This window comes from Pieris rapae, chromosome 9, assembly GCF_905147795.1.
Source record: "Pieris rapae chromosome 9, ilPieRapa1.1, whole genome shotgun sequence".
Lineage (NCBI taxonomy): Eukaryota > Metazoa > Arthropoda > Insecta > Lepidoptera > Pieridae > Pieris > Pieris rapae.
The window spans coordinates 4,024,256-4,042,945 of NC_059517.1; the positions used below are offsets into that span (position 1 = coordinate 4,024,256).

General features: G+C 33.7%; 1 protein-coding gene across 1 annotated transcript in view; it reads right to left on the bottom strand.

The window, feature by feature from the left end:
• Window positions 1–1,247: 1,247 nt before the first annotated feature.
• LOC111001126 (hemicentin-2) overlaps window positions 1,248–18,690 on the bottom strand; it is a 39,293-nt gene continuing 21,850 nt past the window's right edge. Inside the window, exons 4-12 of the mRNA XM_022270842.2 lie at window positions 18,430–18,626; window positions 13,819–14,973; window positions 12,973–13,538; window positions 11,958–12,152; window positions 10,404–10,593; window positions 9,670–10,053; window positions 8,397–8,553; window positions 5,587–5,795; window positions 1,248–4,302 (exon numbers count right to left, since the gene is read on the bottom strand). Coding sequence (XP_022126534.2) covers window positions 4,127–4,302; window positions 5,587–5,795; window positions 8,397–8,553; window positions 9,670–10,053; window positions 10,404–10,593; window positions 11,958–12,152; window positions 12,973–13,538; window positions 13,819–14,973; window positions 18,430–18,626 — 3,229 coding nt within the window. The 3' untranslated portion in view covers window positions 1,248–4,126. The remainder of the gene's footprint in view (window positions 4,303–5,586; window positions 5,796–8,396; window positions 8,554–9,669; window positions 10,054–10,403; window positions 10,594–11,957; window positions 12,153–12,972; window positions 13,539–13,818; window positions 14,974–18,429; window positions 18,627–18,690) is intronic.

Sequence of the window (18,690 nt, forward strand, 5' to 3'; positions counted from 1 at the left end):
TAGATATAATAGTATAAAATAACTACTATTAAATAAAAGACTAAAAAATATTAATTTAATAAATACAAAATGAAGCAACACTGCTAAAATTGTGAACCGCATAGATCTGTTTGAACATGACCCAAACTACGGTAAAAGTTTCCTTTGATTTCACGTAGGTACTGTCCCGTTTCAATACAGCTTTGAACACGATCACATTGTTTTTTATTCAAATGAGAGATGGCGCCCTAAGTCATTAGGTGCTAAGTTGTATACAATCGGTTTGAAGTTAATTTATTTTTAATTACCATAGAAATGCAACAAACCTTTTGTTCTTACGTCTTATATTTGATGGCGTGATAATCTGAAGATACACCGAAAAGCAATATTATTACTTAACACATACCACTTATGTACTCGTATATAATTAATATATTTATATGTATATAATTTATTATGTATGGTAATTGGTATCATTCTAAGCAGCTGCATTTTAGAGTTCGACTTTTAACTACGGTAGCTCCTTTTAAGTTCCGTATGGATGCTTTATTAGTCACTTATTTTATTTATACTAAATAGCGTAAATAGGTTTACTATTGAATTGATTACTTCAAGTAATGCTTAAGGGAAGCGATTATTTGCAGGTGACAGCTGCCCTACCGGTTTGTATGGAGCGTGCCGTACCAGCCAAATGCGTTACATATTTGTACCGCACGATTTCAAGGTTGCAAAATTAGCGTTGCGGCCATTGAAAACTCTATATTGACTGAAATTCTTGCAGTTCTTTTCATTTTACTGATCTTTTATGAGATACACAACTGATTTACAATAAAAAAATCTATTTGCTTCCTGTCCCGCTATGTATTCAAAAAGTTTAGTAAGTGTTACGGACAAAAACATATTACTCTTTAAATTCAGCGTAATTACATAGTACTTAGTGACTAAGTTCGGCCTTGGCATGACTTGTTTAAAACATGTTAAGATCGTGTGCAGCAATATCAGCTACATTTAAATAAACTCCCCAAGGTGACATAAAACCCTTTACAACTTCTATTAAGCTTAAGAGATTTTGACTAAAATTTTCTTACGTTTTGTATTAAAAATGTTATTTACTTATTGTTATTGATTGATACATGACATGTTTCGGGTTATTTAATTTTACGCAAAAAGGACTGAATTAATCTTATCTGCTCTAAACTGAACAGTCGTAAATTAATATAGTTATGGTGAAGGTTAAAGGTGTAATTTTCCGGTAATAAAAATACTGCTGGTGTGAAAAAGAATTTATTTTCACGAAAGTTAATACATCAATATTTACAATAGATTCCACAAGTTCATTGTTATAATACAACAATTAATTTAAAGTACGTTGTCAGATCTTAAAATTAAAATATGGCGCATTTCGTTACAAATTAACGTTTGGCGTTTAAGTACAGTATAGATAAAAATATACAAGTTTAAATGTACAAAACTTAACCGTTAACTTAACCTATAAAAAGTATAAAGAAGTTATTTCATTATAAACTAAGATCATAAGTACTTGTCGTTGTATAGTGGGTTAAAGTTTTATTTGTACACAAAAAGAGACAAAGATTTCACTTATATAAATGTATTTCTTATACTAGTATTAAAGAAAGTTATTCATCGATCAAAAATCAAGGTATTCATATTACCTTCCTACTTTTTATGAGCCATGTGAAAAGGACGACAAGATATATGTATGTATGTGCAAAACTGAAACTGAAGCTGTGTACACATTATTGACCCTGAGCGAAAGCGAATATCTACGTATATCTTTCAATACGTGAATTGCACCATTAAATTCGAAAGATATTTTAATCACGGAATATTATACTATGTACCTAAGCACTATGATTATCAATAGAATTATATAATATATTTTTATTTGAACAATTATCAGTCACATTGATGCCGAGTGTCTGAGATCTTCAATTCTGTAAAAGTATGTATGACTCAAAGCTATACGAGAAATATTCATTATACAGGCTGGAACTTTTTGAAAACACCACCTGGGAAATACCCTTAATGGAAGGGACAGAGAATTGTTGCTTGAATGAAACTTTAATTTTAAAAACACAAAATCCCACCCTGTATATAACAAAATAATTTTAAAATGAACATTTCCGGTGGTCCAGATCCTATTTATAAAAGGTGGGCCCGTTTCGTGCTTTAACACTAATAAAACTAATGACATCTGATACGAGTATAATGAAAGCTATCACATGATTATTTTAATAAGTGTAAGTTTTATATATAATGAAAGATGTGTGTAATATAAAATAAAAAACAATAATATTGATTTTCTAACATCAATAAAAAGAAAAGCGTTTTGTGATATATATGTAGTGAAATAAAACCTAATGAAATTTAATAATTAAATACTTCTACAAAATTACTTGTAACATAAGTAATTCTAAGGTTGAAATTTACCGCAGTTGAGTCAGCCAAAAATACATCAAATGTACATTTATAACCGCACAAATGAACGAAGTATAGTTAAAAGTAATTGCAAGCAACGAGGAGTTTATTACTAAGCGTAGTACGTTTTGGCTTCAAAAAATTAATACGGTTGCCATAGGAAATGATATTGCTGGCATTAAACTTATATAGCGAAAGTCCTAATACATTATTATAATGGCACCGAAGTTATTTAAGAGTATTTTTGACAATAGGACGGCGTTTTTTATATTTAAGATATGATTTTATACACGCTTTATATTAAGTGATTAAACGATAATTATAACTATATGATGATATTTTGTTTGAGAAACGATAGTTCTCATACCTTTTATCAGATTTAATGACTCAAACAGACTAATGGTCTATTTCACAATGTCCGGATAAGTTCCAAATAAGCTATCTACTTCTTATTGCTAGGATAAACAGTTTGCGTTTCACGACTGTCAGATAGCGCTATTCGTCATGAAACGCGAAGTACCTTATTCGGAACTTTTATCTTTCGAATAATTTATGTCTTGCATAGGTATTTGGTACTTTATCCATACATTGTGAAACAGGCCCTAATTGTTTTGTCTACTGACAGTTTTCTTTTACCTCAAACCAAGGTATGTAATGTAACAGCCTATTAATATTAGTACAACAATGTTACTTTGAACTGTATTTAGATATTTTTTCATCTTGTACGTGAGATTAGGACTAACTAGCCTTTGCTCAATTCATGCACCAGAACCAAGACGAAAAAAGAAATGTCAAGCACCAATGGCCGACGGCCGTCTAGTGAATGTTATTACAGTCATTAATTGAAAAGGCTTTATCGGGTTATTCCTAATATCTCAAGCAAGATGAAAATAATTATGCGTGATTTTAAAGCATTTGTCATTTGATGTCTACTTAGTAAGTAAAAAAAATTGTTGAAAAATTAAATACTGTACTAGGGCTAAGATACCATTTATATCCCAGAACAAATTTAATAATCAAATAAAAATATTCGATCTGAAAACACTACACTACAGTTGTGTAGCCCTACATAAATGATCCTGTATACTTTAAATGCAAGGACGTTTCACATTAACAAACGAATGTCGAAACAACTACAATGCAACAAAGGCTTAGCGAGCTAAGCTCATTTCTCTGAGACACGGTGTAAATTATTGAGAACAAGATGCTAGTCAGATGAGTAATTAGAATTCCCTTTGCACTGTCGGAACATGAACCAGGCAAATATTATAATAGTGCCATATCTTGTTTTGGAGCAATCTATTACTTGATTAGCACATCTGCGATCTCCCGTACGAGCTATTGTCGTGTAAGCAGTTGCCAGAGAGTAATGTATAATGGATGTATTAACACTAACACAGTAATTACAATGTGTTGCATTTGATGTCGGCATACGGCCTATACGTATATTAATTATGTTTTTAACTAAACATTTTCATCGCTCAAAATATGAAATAATATCTTAACATATGTAACGATTCTCTACCAAACACGGCCATGTGATATTTTAAAGAATTATTATATTCAGTAAAAAATATGGACGTTCAATGAGAATCTGAAAATTAGAACAATCAGAAATCTCCGCAAGATATGCGGAATGCATAATTGTAGAAGTAAATATGTGGTCCTATAAATTTTATTAGGACATTTACCAGTGATGTTTTCATATTTACACAATGATTTCGCGTATAACTCTCCTTGCTCGAGAGTTAGGTGTGGAATATCCAGACTCAAGAGATTCATCGTAGCTAAGAGATAGATGGGGCGGCTTGTCTTCGGGTGTGGCGTCTTCAGGCCCCCCACAATACGTCTCGGGCAGACCGCTAACTTCATGATAGGGTGATTCTGAAACCAAAATACGCAATTAGACTCCTTATAACAACCTCAAAATTTTCGGTTACGATCTCGGACCAGACATCCCGTTTTGAATGGGACTGTCCCCTTTTTCCAATTACAAGTCCCGGTGTCCCCAAAATGAACTGTATGACGCAAAATTGTCCCGTTTTCAGAAACCGCCCGAAAATTAAAGCAGTAGAATATAAAAAAAAAAACGTGCCAAGAGTTTTATTCTTATTTGAAATCAGCTTTATTAAAACAAATTTGTTCCTCTGATAAATATAACTAAACATTGTGATTTGTAACTTTTAGGATAACGAATTATTTTCGAATAAACAACTTTAAAAAAAGTGGTTTTTTTTTCATTGACTAGTTATTATATGAACTAAATTAAACCAATGTCCCGTTTGGAGCCAAAGAATACATCAGTCAAAAAGTACCAAAAATTTTAGTTATCAATACATTATAAAGTTTTGTATTCGTTGGACAGTATTGGCCTGATGGCTCGACCGTGCATCCCTCAACAACTAAACACTAGGTCTATGCGTTAGAATCACGTCTGAACACTATTGGATATTTCTTCAATTAAAACTAGCTGGTACGCTGTGAGAAAACATCGCGAGGCGGGCGGACAGATCAATATGATCTTAAAAAGATGGTTATTCCGTATACATATTTACATCACGAAGAGAACGTATTTTTAAATCCAGTAAATTCACCACCAGACACATGTTTTCCAACAAGAATAATTTTCCGACTCCGTGTTATTGATTTAACTGCACAAGTGTGACGCTGCAATGTTTGCAAATGCAATTCATCTGTTCAAGTCACAAAAGCATATTAGTACTAGTGACCGCCGTATTTCTAGGGATTAAGCGCATACATCTGCCACAGATATTTGTGGTATGGCACTTGATAATACAATTGCTTGCTTATCCAGTATGTTTACTTCAGATTATTGACGGACTACAATTTTATAAATACGAGGAACGAAATGGAGGCGGCTTTACTATAAAACTATGCGATATATATATATATTCTGTGTCTCTTAATAAGGCTCTGAGCAAACAATGTGGCCGTCCGACTGATAATTTAGCTATCTTTCAAAAGGATTTTGTAGAAAGCAAGCAAAAGCTTTTACCATTTATGCCATTCGTTCAAAAGTAAATAAACACTGATTCGCCCAATGATAAAGTAGAGAGAACGACACTACACCCTACTCTAAGACGCTAAGATTTATGTTCCCAAATTAGAAGCCGTCTTACAAAGACACTAATAATAATTTATGCTTACCGATATGTTGATCCACCCTTTTCTTGGGCTTGTGCACGGAGGCGTATGGATCGGAGCAATAGTCCTGTCTTGAGGGGGTCTGTGATGAACGCATGGCACAGTCAGCTCCAGCGTGACTACCGTGGGTGCTGAGGTTGCCATGGGGCAGGGGAGAATATGGGGCGTAGTCGTCAATTGTTCCATAGCCACCATGGGCTATTGGATCATACCTATGGAGATAGATACCATTAAATTTCCTGAAGTAATAGAATAAACCTGTCATTTAAATAACACAGATTATCGCCGTATACGTATAATCTATAAGTTCTGTTACAAATGTAAATGCATTTTTTAAAAATGAAGTAATGTAATATTGAGATGATTAAGATGCAGTAAAGTCCTAGCTATATTTTTTAAAAGTTTATTGCTGAGAGGTATCACAACCTTATCCAAGACTGTTTCTTTCTTTTGCTGAAGGTTTGATTCCTTTTTCACAAAAATTTAGTTTTGTGACTCCTGCATAGGACACGAAACCATGACTGACGCGGGATGATGACCGCGTTGCACCTTTCAACCACTTAAGCAGCTCTTAATTAGCACACTAATGAACACTTTATCATTATTGTAGTGTTCTTCAGCGATAATTTTTTTTTCAATGGTGAAGAGCATATTTCTGTGTTCTTCACCTGCGTTTTGCGACAGCAGGAGTTTTCATCGATACAGTCTCTTTAATTGTAAAGATTGATTTAGGACATGCCCTGTATATGGACGATAAGCACCGAGCTTATTTATAATACTCGACAGAATCGTAGCGGAAATCTTTATTTCTCGCGATAAGATTTTTGCTTCCTAATGCGGTGTTTCGACGGTTTCTGGCTTCAACAGTAGCCGCCCCGATTTTGTATGGCCTTCGCGGACGAAGTGTTGAATATACGAACATACGGCTGGCGTCAATCCCAAAGGCGTCATTTTTGGAGTTTCTGGACTAAAACTCACCCCATCACATTAACTGTGTGTTTAAATGTAAATGTAGGCGTGCCGTTGAATTATCAGACCTTGGACTTTCATATTTTTCCTTAACGTAATTTTTTATTTGAAGTTATTTTACGAAAAAAGTATCAAAACCACCTTCGAAAAAATAAGCGATGCATGAATGTACGTGGTAAATCCAGCTTTGTATAGTACAAAAATTTAGAGTTACAACTAACGTTTTTAAACAATAAATAGACAAACCGCAAACAAAATCTTTCATAGAGCACGAGTATATGCGCTTACATCAATATTTTTCAGTTGTTTACTATGTATCGGTTTGAATTCTCAATATCCTATAAATCAAAATGTTGCCGTTCAAACAAGCAACATTTGAGGCAAAACAATTGCTCATGGTTTGATAGAAATTGTAAGAACAATTTTTATGACTAACAAATAACAATCGCGAAACACTACATTCAATTCCATTTTGCACATTTCTCAAACACTGGGTTGCTCCTTTCACAGCCTTAAATTAGTTTGCTGTTGATGAAGACTGCCGTTTCGCTCCGAAATTATACATAACTTTCTTATTCACGACATTCCGACAACTTTGCGCTTCAAGAAGGTTTAAAATGAACATATTTAAAGCTGGTAGAGGTGATATTTTAAAATATTTGCGCTTTGAATGCAAGAAGCAATACGTAGGTATACATTATGCATTGGATAGTGCAGCCAAGTACTCGGGCAAAATAAAATATATTTTTCAAAGATTACTCGCAACGCACGGGTTGTTCACCGGATAGCGACTATAATGAACTTTGCACACCCTACAAAGAGACGATATACTACCGCAAACTGACGAACATTGCAAAATTAAATTTAAATATTTAAACAAAAATATAAGCAACGAAGTGCTAATAAATAAATTAATTAATAACGTGAAGACGGTAAGGGAAGCTTTCTGTGCCTTTCAATCATACAATTATAATCTGTTGCCGGTTAACAATCAATTATGAACCAATGCAGGCTAAATGTATACGCAAAAGCGATATTTGGTACAAACTGAGTTTATACTAAGGTAAAAGCCGGTTTCCCAGGTTTACTGTAAATATCAAACAATATTTTAATATACCTTTAACATACTTTATTGCTTATAACTAGCTCGCTCGGGGCTCGGATGCTATTAACAAAATACTAGACGTCATTGCGATGAACTAGATATTTCTATACGAATAACGACCATCAAACTTTCTACAGTATACAACTCAGGATTTAAGTTTTAGTAACAACAGGAAAGAACAGAATGGCCTAAAATAGGAAAGGTTATATCAGAAGATAACCTGACCATCTAAAATGTTAATAATTGTTTTTATTACCAAATAGTTGTTATTTGGTTTGTAAATAACGGTCAAAGAATTAATAAGCTTCATTTATTTATGACAAGGAATTTTTATTGAACCGCAGAATAACATAATTTTTATTTACCGTCATGGTGTTTAGCTAATAATTTTCATATCATTGTAACTTCTCTGGAGTTAAATATTTGTTGAGGTTGTTTTATCTCAACCTTATATGTGAAGGCCTTGCAAAATAATTAAATCATAAAGGTTACGGACTTATTAAGATAAACAGTTTTTTTTATTTGAAGAATAAAACAAAAACCTAATTAATTTAATGATATAACACAATCCAGTATTAAGAATTGCCAAAAATGCTTCAACAAGACTGATGTAACAATACTTACATGTGTGTATTGTAAAAGATGCAATCGTAAGAAATATAGTTCAATGTGTAACAATCTAGTAGCATAGTGTTTTATCATTTATATCAGTATATAAGAAAGTATAAAATTGTCTTACCCATAATTACACTGCCGGTCTACCATCTGATGCTGCGGAATGCTGGGTGCCGCATTTGCCGCGGCCATCTTCATCTGCCAAAGTGAATCTTGGGAGTTGACGCTGCCTCCGTTGTTACTGTTCGTGTAGCAATTTTCAATATACCCCATATTTACCCCTACAGAAGAAATGTCGATTTTACATGGGTGTGGTGATTCGTAACATTCAACATGCAATATTATATTTTGTTTTGGATTGATTTTACCATCTACGTAGCCACTACTGCTTAGTCCTTGCGTGTGCATGAACAAACCAATTGACCATTAGCTTACACATTATTCATTATGTTTGTTTATGTAAATAATTAGTATTTACTTAAACAAACATAATTTGTTAAAATAAATTATAAACTTTCATTAATTTCATTTCACTTTTGAAATTAGTGAAACACTTCCGTCGATTTATGATTCCGAAAATACGACGTTTAACTATCATTTTACAATTATTTAATTTGATGGCAACTTGTTAACGGGCTGAGTTTAATAAATTGCTTAAAATTAAAATTGTAAAATTCAGGTTTTCAGTATATTTTATGATTTAAACAGATAATTAACATTACTTTAGGATTATGTTTAAAATATTTAGCGCAATGATTAAGAAATCGTTTTGTCTAAAGCTTCAATCAGTAAATTTAGATTTTTAAAACCGATATAAAATGCACCACCTGCTATGTAAGCTTTTTCTCGCTTAGTGACGTGGTAATTTGTATTTCTGTACAAAAACAACTTAACTTACGGAATTGTTACGTTAAAGAGCTTATAATTTAAATTTTCAATATAAAGTCAAAAGGTCAATAAATGATTATTTCGTAAACAGAAACGTTATAAATGATTTAAAATACTTATCTGATAATAGAGTCAATTGAATGATTATTCAGAAATCAATTGGACCTCTTTCAATAAAATGTTATTTTCTCTTTCAAATTATCGTAGTTAATTGAACTATTCCTTTGTATATATTTAATCAAATCCTATTATTGCCATATTTATAAACTATTTTTAATCCGATGTACAAACAGAATATCAATAGAAGTTAATTCATAGTCAATTCTATGATCTATTAATTATTTACGAATTAATGCATTATCAATAATGCTTTCAATATGGTATTAGTTAAGCATTAGGTGCAAGCAAGAACTATTCATGACACATACAATGTTCATAAAAATGAACAACATTAGGTACTAAACTAAGCAACTAACTAACTTTAGAAAATACTTATAAATGATACTTACAGTCCGCATTCGACATATTTTGCCCCGGATGACCTTGGGCGTGGGGTGCCATGTGGTACCCGTAGCCGCCTTGACTCGCGTAAACTGCATTCTTCGAGTCATCCATAGCCATTTGCAAGTCCATAGAATGTTCGAGCGCCTTGTTCTCCATCCCCGTACTTGGATAATATGGAGGGGGCGCTTGGTTAGGTGGCGACACCATGGGAGGCCTCATTGAGTCCATTTCATAGTCCTTTGACGCTTCTTTTTTGTTCTCATTACGTTTACAGCGACAAAAGATGAATAAAAGACTCAAAAAGAGTAAAAACACTAGGCAAGATACGACTATTGCGATGACCGTGGCAGTAGTTAATGCGGCAGCTGCCTTTGTGTATGATGGACCAACTGAAAAATATTATTGAATTAGGTCAGTTTTTAATTAATTAGTTATCAACGATAGCGGATCACGACAATAAATGTGTTTATTCTTGGTAACCAAGCAAAAGTGGGATCTACGAGAAATATTATTCAAAAATTTCATTATTTCATCATTATACAACATTTTTTATTGCAATTACGATCTCTGAATTGCAAAAAAATGGTTATAAGCTTCATTCCCGCTAAGCCGGAAGATTCTGAGTAAAATTATCAGTAAGCGATAGAAACATATTGTCAAGATGAAATACATTTAATATCCACATTGAGTCTTGTTTTCTTCTCTTTGTGTCTTTAAATAAGTTATAAAAAGAACTTACTATCAGCCTCTATGTATTCACTGCACGTATCTTGATTGTCTTGTAAACAAAGCCTCAGACGGACCCTAGGATTTAATTGGTCCAATGGCGGTACAGAGGAACCTCTACCGCGAGGCGTGGGAGGATCCAGGGTACTTTCTTGTATAGTTGAACTGATACCCGATAATTGCAGTGGAACAGTATCTACGACCTAAAAAAACATATGTTTCTCGTTATTTATCAATTAATTTGTTCGAATAAAATATAGTTTTGTGCAGATTTAACTAAAGCTTTTTGATTAAAAAGTTGAGTGGTATCATTCATTTCGTTCGTCCATCTGATTTGTTTTGTACAAAAAATAACATTCAAATTTTAGCTTCAAAACGAGATAATATGTCCTAGACTTTGTAAGGGGAATGCAGAAGAGGAAATAATCATGGATAGATTTATGTCATTTCAGTTTATAGAGAAAATAAATGCGAAAATAACGTCATTCGTTACACTTTCACGCTTAGAGACCAAGAGTTGAACAAATTTGGTTGATTTACGGCATAGATCAAACTTACCGTATACTATGTAAAAATTTTAAAAAGTAAAGACATTGTAGTCTGAAAGAGTATTACAAATCTACAGCAAACGTGTTATTCCGAACGTCCGTGTTTTTAGGTGTGCTTGATGCAGAGATTCAAATCATGGATACGACCTACTTCATTCAACATAAGGGAGCACATAGTTCACGACCATGTTAGACTCTTTTCACTCAATTTCATCCATTTACTCATGCGCGAAATACGTTTACTCCCATATTAATGAAATAGTGTATCAACGGTGTCGTGTCAAACTGTAGGTTTTGATTAAAATAATCTAATGTAATCAACTTGCATTGTTTTCTTGGTACTAACAATACTACAATAGGAAAAGCGTGCTCACACGTCTATCAATTAAATTTCTGTTTTCAAAAATCAATCTCCCGACGCGATCAGACTAGTGAATCAGATCATTCTAGTGAAGAGCTCTTTAGTCGGCAGATACCCAAAACTGTACTAGATGTATATGTATAGCATCATGACAGTTCTACACAGACTACAGTCTGTATAGACTTAGTATAAGGTGTGTTTAGCTTTTTATTAATTCAATGAATTTGTATTGAGATGAAAAAAGAAAAGAACGACAAAAAATCTCGGCAGGTACTTAAAAAGCAACGTATTTACTTATCAGTAGATGCACTTAAAATGGAAATTCAATTGAAAAGGGAAAACAACATAATAAATGTCGAAATAGGCTCTCGCAGGCAGACATTTGAAATTATACACATTCAGAGGTGCCATTACAATTTTAATATTATATAAGAAGATATATGAAAAAATAAACATACTGAAATGTCTGATAGCTATCAATAAATTAGGGTCACTTTTGTTATATTATAAAGTTACTTTTTTTAATTACTCAAAAAGTAAAAATTTGACTAAACGCATTTCTTTTCCGCTGCCGTCATAATTGTAATAACCCTCCGCTAAATATACAAAATGAAATTACTCAATATTCTCAGTTACTATATCATGCACATTTCCTTACCTGCCAGCCGCCAAGAGCTCCCAGACCTTCCACCACCCCTACTAGGGGGAGACAGGTAGGTCCCACACTGAACGCAACGGATCTCGTACTGGGATCAAATGTCACCTGTTCCGGCGGAGGTATAATGTCAACTTTCGTCGTCACTATGATCTCATTGGAGTAGTTGCTCTGCCCTTTTGTATTAACTGCTTTCACCTAAAAGTCAAGATTTATGAAATCTATTGCTTTAATAATTAACAAGCACACTAAACTAAACACACTTGAGAATTTTCTTGTTTTAGTAGTAAAAGGTATTGGGATAAAAAAAACTTATAATTTCTGATTTAAATTGTAACGTTATATAAAATGAACATTACCATAATTTTATTTTTCTCTACAATAGCTCGTACGCAAAAGGCTTAAAGCATAGCGAAAGTGACCAAAGCGAATGCACAAATCAGGAAGAAATAATGTTAGCGGCTGAATTCATTTACCTTGAATGCAAATGTCAGATGCTGTCGGTAGCAATAACAATGAGAGAAACATATTAGCATATGATTTCTATAAGAAAATCATTGATGTAGCGATACCTTCATAGTATTTAATACCAAAAAAATATGGCACGAGAAATGGCAAGTCTTTGAATGATGTGAACAAAACCGCTACAAAAGTAAAGAGGAAAAGGACCGTGACGCATTTAATTTTTTACATTTACTTTGTGATTTCATTTCGTTAGTATTTTTAAGTCTTAGCATTTTTGTACCGGTTTTCTTGTCTTTGTGCTTTTAATTACTTTGCTTTTTAATGCTTACACAAATGACTGTAGTTTCATTCATTGCCTTAACATAATTTTCATATCATATTTTTGTTGGATGTTGGTTGCTTTTATTCATCTGAATATTTAAAAAAATTCAAACGTTGTAAAGGTTGTATAGCTCTAAATAGTGCTTTGTATACTTATTACTTTTCAATGTACGTGGCCTATAAATATATCTTTTATTATCCTTTCACTGGGGATATCTTATAATAGAGTTACCTTAAAATGGTAGGTATTATGTTGCTCGAGGCGAGTAACATTGCATGGATTGGATCGCCGACAGTCGTACTCTTTCCAGTCGTACTCGTCCAATCTTTCCGCGGCACAGTGTTCTCCGCCAGCTGGATTCTTCTGTCTTCGATATAGTACAAAATATTTTGTATTAGATAATCCCCCGTCGAATCCCGCTTCCCATTTGAGAGACACAAAGCTCGGTCCCACTTTTTGACTAGCTAAAGCGCGGGGGGACTCCGGTGCACCTTTTGGTTGCAATCTTATTTGCGGACGTATACTACCCAATGAATTTTTTACTTTACAGTAATAATCGCCGTAGTCCTGTCCTTTAATGTTTCGTATAAGCAGAATACTTAAGTAGGAGTCGTTATTGTCGGTGGTAGTAGTTATTTCGTAATGCCCATCCGAGGACATCTGCAATGGTGCCGTATTAGCGCCGTAAAACCACTGGAATTCTGGTTTGGGATAAGCTTGAACTCTACACGATATTTCAGCATTCTCCATCACATCGTAAGCTACTTTGTTTTGTTGTCGGATTGAAATTGGTTCGTCTGAAAATAATTATTCGAATGAAGGAATTTGTTATTCGATTTCAAATCTCCATTTAATGAGCAACTGAAACGAGCACTCAATGGGCTTAGCACTGGTTTCTTAGGTTCAAATCAGTCCATAAAAATGTAATCTTTTTGAAATATTTAAATTTTTGTAATTATAATGAGTTTTTAGAATTATATTGACTTTAAAATTTAAATGGTTTAAATTGTTACAAATGTTGCTAAAAAGCTATTTATATAAAGTTAAAAAAACAAATCAGAGTGTTAAAATACTCACGTTCGATCCTGAGCTGCATAGTTGATTCCACTTTCTTTACTTCATTTTCGAACGAACAAGAATAGACTCCCCTATCCTCCGGAAGTAAGTCATCCCCATTAGGTCTCGCGCGACCTTTGAATCGTAACGTACTTTGTATGTTGAACACCGCGTTTCTACTTTCATTTATTTCTGTTTTGACTTCATATAAATTAGCATCCGCTTTTATTTCGGAATTGTCTTTGTACCATTTAACATGGGGTAGCGGTTTTCCCAATGCAATGCAGGTCAAAGAATAATTTCTTTCACCGGAGTTCTTTATCATGTGTGGTTGGAGTTTTGATTGGAAGCGCGGAGGTTGATATACTTCGAGGTTGACGGATGCAATCTCGCCATGACCAAGTTCATTTGTGGCCTGGCAATGATAAACACCCTCGCTACCGAGATGCGCACTCGGGATTGTGTATTTATGGCCAGTAGCGAGAACGTTCGGTTTGACATCTCCGACATCAATATCCCGGAACCATCTATACTGAGGAGACGGCCAGCCTGGAGGCTTAGCACTACAAGTAAGTGTTACACCTGCACCCTCTTGAGCTACGGGTCTATCAGGACTAATAAATGCCCTTCCTGGTTTATGTCTCACCAATACAGCGACTGAAGCGCTACTAGCCCGTTCCATGCGATTTCCTGAAGATGATGTAATTACGTTTATGGCTTTGCAAATATATGTTCCAGCCATTTCTGCGTCGACTCTGGTCAAAACGAGGGTGTTTCCTTTTTGACGAAAGTCAGGTTTCCCTTCTTTTGTCCAATCGATTGAAATTGGTTCAGGATTAGCAGAAACTTCACAACGTATTTCAACTGTACCACCTTCTTCGGCGTCGTACGTTTTGGAGTCAACCGTAACACTTGGAGGATAGAGAACATCTAGGTATATCTCCTTCTCCCCAGGATGGTCAAGCCCATTATCAGCGCTGCAAGTGTATTTGCCTGCGTCTTGCACTGTCACACCTTGAATAGTGTGTATAAAGGAGTTCGAAATATATTTGCCATTTCGAGTCCACCGCACGTTGCTCACTTTGGGTTTTGCGTCAACTTTACATTCCATCGTTGCAGTTCCATCAATCTCAACGTGCAATGGATTCTCCGGACCGATTTCAATTCGAGGAAAATCTGAAAGAAAAATTTGGTTAAAAACTGTCTAATCTTTAAGAATACATATGCACACGCAAGCTTATTTAGATGCAAACTAAATCTTACACGATATAATGCCGTATCTTTTACTAATCCAAAAGGAATTTATATATATCGTAATTAAGATAAAACATGCAAACATTTAAACCCAGTGGAAAGAAAAAGGTAAACAAACATTGCATTTTGAATAGTAATGTAACAACTAAACCAAAACGTATTTGCTCGGATAGCGTTTACATATCGCATGTATTCTGAGTTTGAATAACAAACTAACGAATTCGATATTAAACAAATAGGTGCCGTTTATAGGAAACGGATGTAAAACTGCTCTACATATCAGCACATCAACGAATGTTTACCAAGTCGTGTGCACTGTACGTCCAAATTAGAACATACATCTTGCAAGGCGCTTGCTTTCATTTAGGTCGAATTAAAAATGTTGGCATCTGGCAGGCATTTCGTGTAAACTGACAGGAAAACACTATACAAATGATAAATATTTATATTACAGGGCTGGATTCAAATCAGTAGTAAATTATGACGAAATAACATAGGTATGCAATTCAACATGCGGCCTCACCCACATTACCGAAATGAAAACTTTCAAACAATTTACGAATGGATAAGATATTTAAAAGTTTTGATTAAACTGTTGATTTTGTATTTGTTTTATTATCGACCAAGGTGATTTTTTTTTATTACTAAAGCTAAAACACATACGAAACCCCAATTTAAAATAACAAATATTTCTTTTGTTATTCTCTGTTAAAATATATGCAAGAAAGAAAAATGAAATAAAACAAATTAAAAACACATTTACGTACATCTCACGACGAGATTTGGATTATAAAAAATTCAGTACAGTTCCAATAAATTGACAAGAATGTACCTAGAATTCGAACGTAGAATTATAGCAACAATGCTGTACAATTTTGCATTTCTTTTAAATTTAACTGTACACTCGAAACAGCTGCAACAAAACCGTCCTTGATATCTAGATGCATTTATTGTTCATTTTTATATCGGCTTTTTAGTTCGTCCCAGCAAAGGTATGCCACATCATTTTTAAGTCATAAAACGGTTATTTGTATAGCTCCGTTAGTCAGTTAAATTAAACTCATAATAATGGAAAACATAATTATGTTTTTTCAAAAAGGACGATGAAAGTTTAGGTATGTGTCCACGTAGACGATATTGTGGTCTCGGAGCCCCACTAACGAGTTTTGAAACTACAAAGTGAACAATATTTTTGCACAAATTTCAAAAATATTATACATTTTTTGTTTAATTTTGGCTAGCTCCGAGTGTAAAAAGTAAGGTATGATTGTGTATCTTTAGCGAGAGTCAAGACGCGGCCTGGTTTAATTGCACCCGGCCCCGCTTAAGGAGTCTGCCTACTTAAAACGCTTATATTTGCCTTAGCCTCATAGCGGAAAACGACTGAGACGTAGAAACAACTCTTTTCATTTAGCCCTGGCGCAAAAACACGCGCTAATTTAGGATTCAAGACATCCGCAAGCGACTGCAAAATAATAATTGTCAGCTTTTGAAGTACCCGTCGTAACAGAACACAATGCTTCATATATTATAATATAAGGTTCTGTCATCTCCAAAGAGATATGCAATGACTATCTGAAGGCGAGGATTTGATGTGTTTCTAATTTGGTGAACAACGGAAAGTTCCTTTTACATTAAGCGTAACTAACCGGCTTTTACCCTCACGCCATAATAAACTGAACACTATTTTACAGTGCGTCCTTTCATAATGTCTAATTTCAGATTTTCAATTATGAACGAACCATGACCGCACCCAGCTTATTTTGAATATAACTTAAAATATAACATAGCCAATAAGATTTTTTGATGTTAACGTTCGCTCTAATATAAATGCGTAATAACAAAGACTTTTACCGGCTAAGCGTTTAAATGTTTATTACTAATGAACAAACATTACTTGGTTAAACTTAATTCCATAACACATAGTAGAATCTACTTCTTACGGATTCCAATACCAGTTAAAACATGAAACACGAAGAACATCATTTACGAAGACAGCTTTAACTTAAGCTTCGCATCGCTTTATTTCTAAATAGATTTTATTTTATAAGATACTAATTACATGGATATCTATGATAGCCAGTGAATGATTTTATTCATAAGTACTGACGTGAGCCTAAATATTATATTTTTACTTAAATTTTAAAATTAAAAAGATAGGACAAAATAATGAATACATATATCATTTTTCAATAACGGGTAAAACTTTTATAATTCATAAACTATTCAAAGGATTATGAAGATTAGCAAATTATGTAATTAATCCCCGTATAATCGTAGCAAATGAGGTATTTGGCTTTTAATTAGCATATTGAGTACAAACAATTATATGCGAATTGGATATCTGATGAATATAATTATTTGATTTGATTATATATTTTATTGTAAAACTTTCTTTCTTTACTCTTCCTGCAAATGAACTAAAACAGTTAAATATTTAAAGATTTTATTTCTTACACACAAAAATAGTAACAAAACTCCTTACGAAAAACTTTCTCGCATCTTTCAACGGAGCCCTTGCATATTTTGTACTTTCTTTTATTGCAAAATCATAAGTCTTGGAGAGCTTTTGAATGAATAATTAATTAAAACGTACAGTATCGATAGAAATAAAATAACAAGGTTACTACGTTTGCTTATTAGTAAATAGACAAAATATAAATTTTAAATATGCAGTCGCTATTGAAGAGTATATAAAACTGAAAAATTGTTAATTTTGCTCATCGAGAAATATCTTATGAGGGATTTCCTAGAGATTAAACATATCCGATAATTTCAGTGCAGAGAAATATTTTAGTATGAAATATTTAATTGCTTTAAGCTTTATACACCGCAGAATTCACTCAGGACCTTAGCGAATTTCCCACGTCAAATTTTCTCAATTTTGTTATTTGTTCTACGTACAAATTCTTTGTAATAGTGGCTCCATGATTAAGTGGACCAAAGTGGTGGTAGTAGATAGAACAAATAATTTTAAATTATTTGTTCTATCTACTACCGTATCGCGCAACCGTAGAATATGGTGGAGCATGTTGCTGCCATGTGTGTCAAGCCAAGATTTACCAGCTCCACAGCATACAAAAATTAAATCTATTACAATTTAATCTATTTTTAAAAACACGTTTCGACACGACGGAAACAAAATACTTCTTTAAAAAAGAGAAAATTGGTTGCTTTTATTATGATATTATATCTAATGCCAGATTATCTTTTTCCTTCCAAAGTGTATATATCACATTATTACTATGTATTTGTACAGCCCCCGTTTATGATATTCATAAATGCAGTTTGTTTGTTTTTTCAGCTTTACATATCTCAAAAGCCTTTTGAGAAAAGCAAAAACTAGTCATACAAAAAGACAAATCAATAAGTACTTACAATTTACACTTAATTCAACAGTTGTATCTAGTCTTTGTCCTTCAGGCATCGCTCGGTTCCATACAACGCAGCGAAAAGTCGCTCCATCGTCCTCTCTGCTAGGTGCCAGGGTAAGAATGGCCACTGAAGGCTGCGCCCGCGTCCTGCCGTTGATCACACTCGCCTCTAGTGGATACGTAGTACCATCCCGATACCACCTAATCAACAAAAGGTGCATTAAAGAAATATGTATAAATGTATGTAGAAGAATGAATATAAACA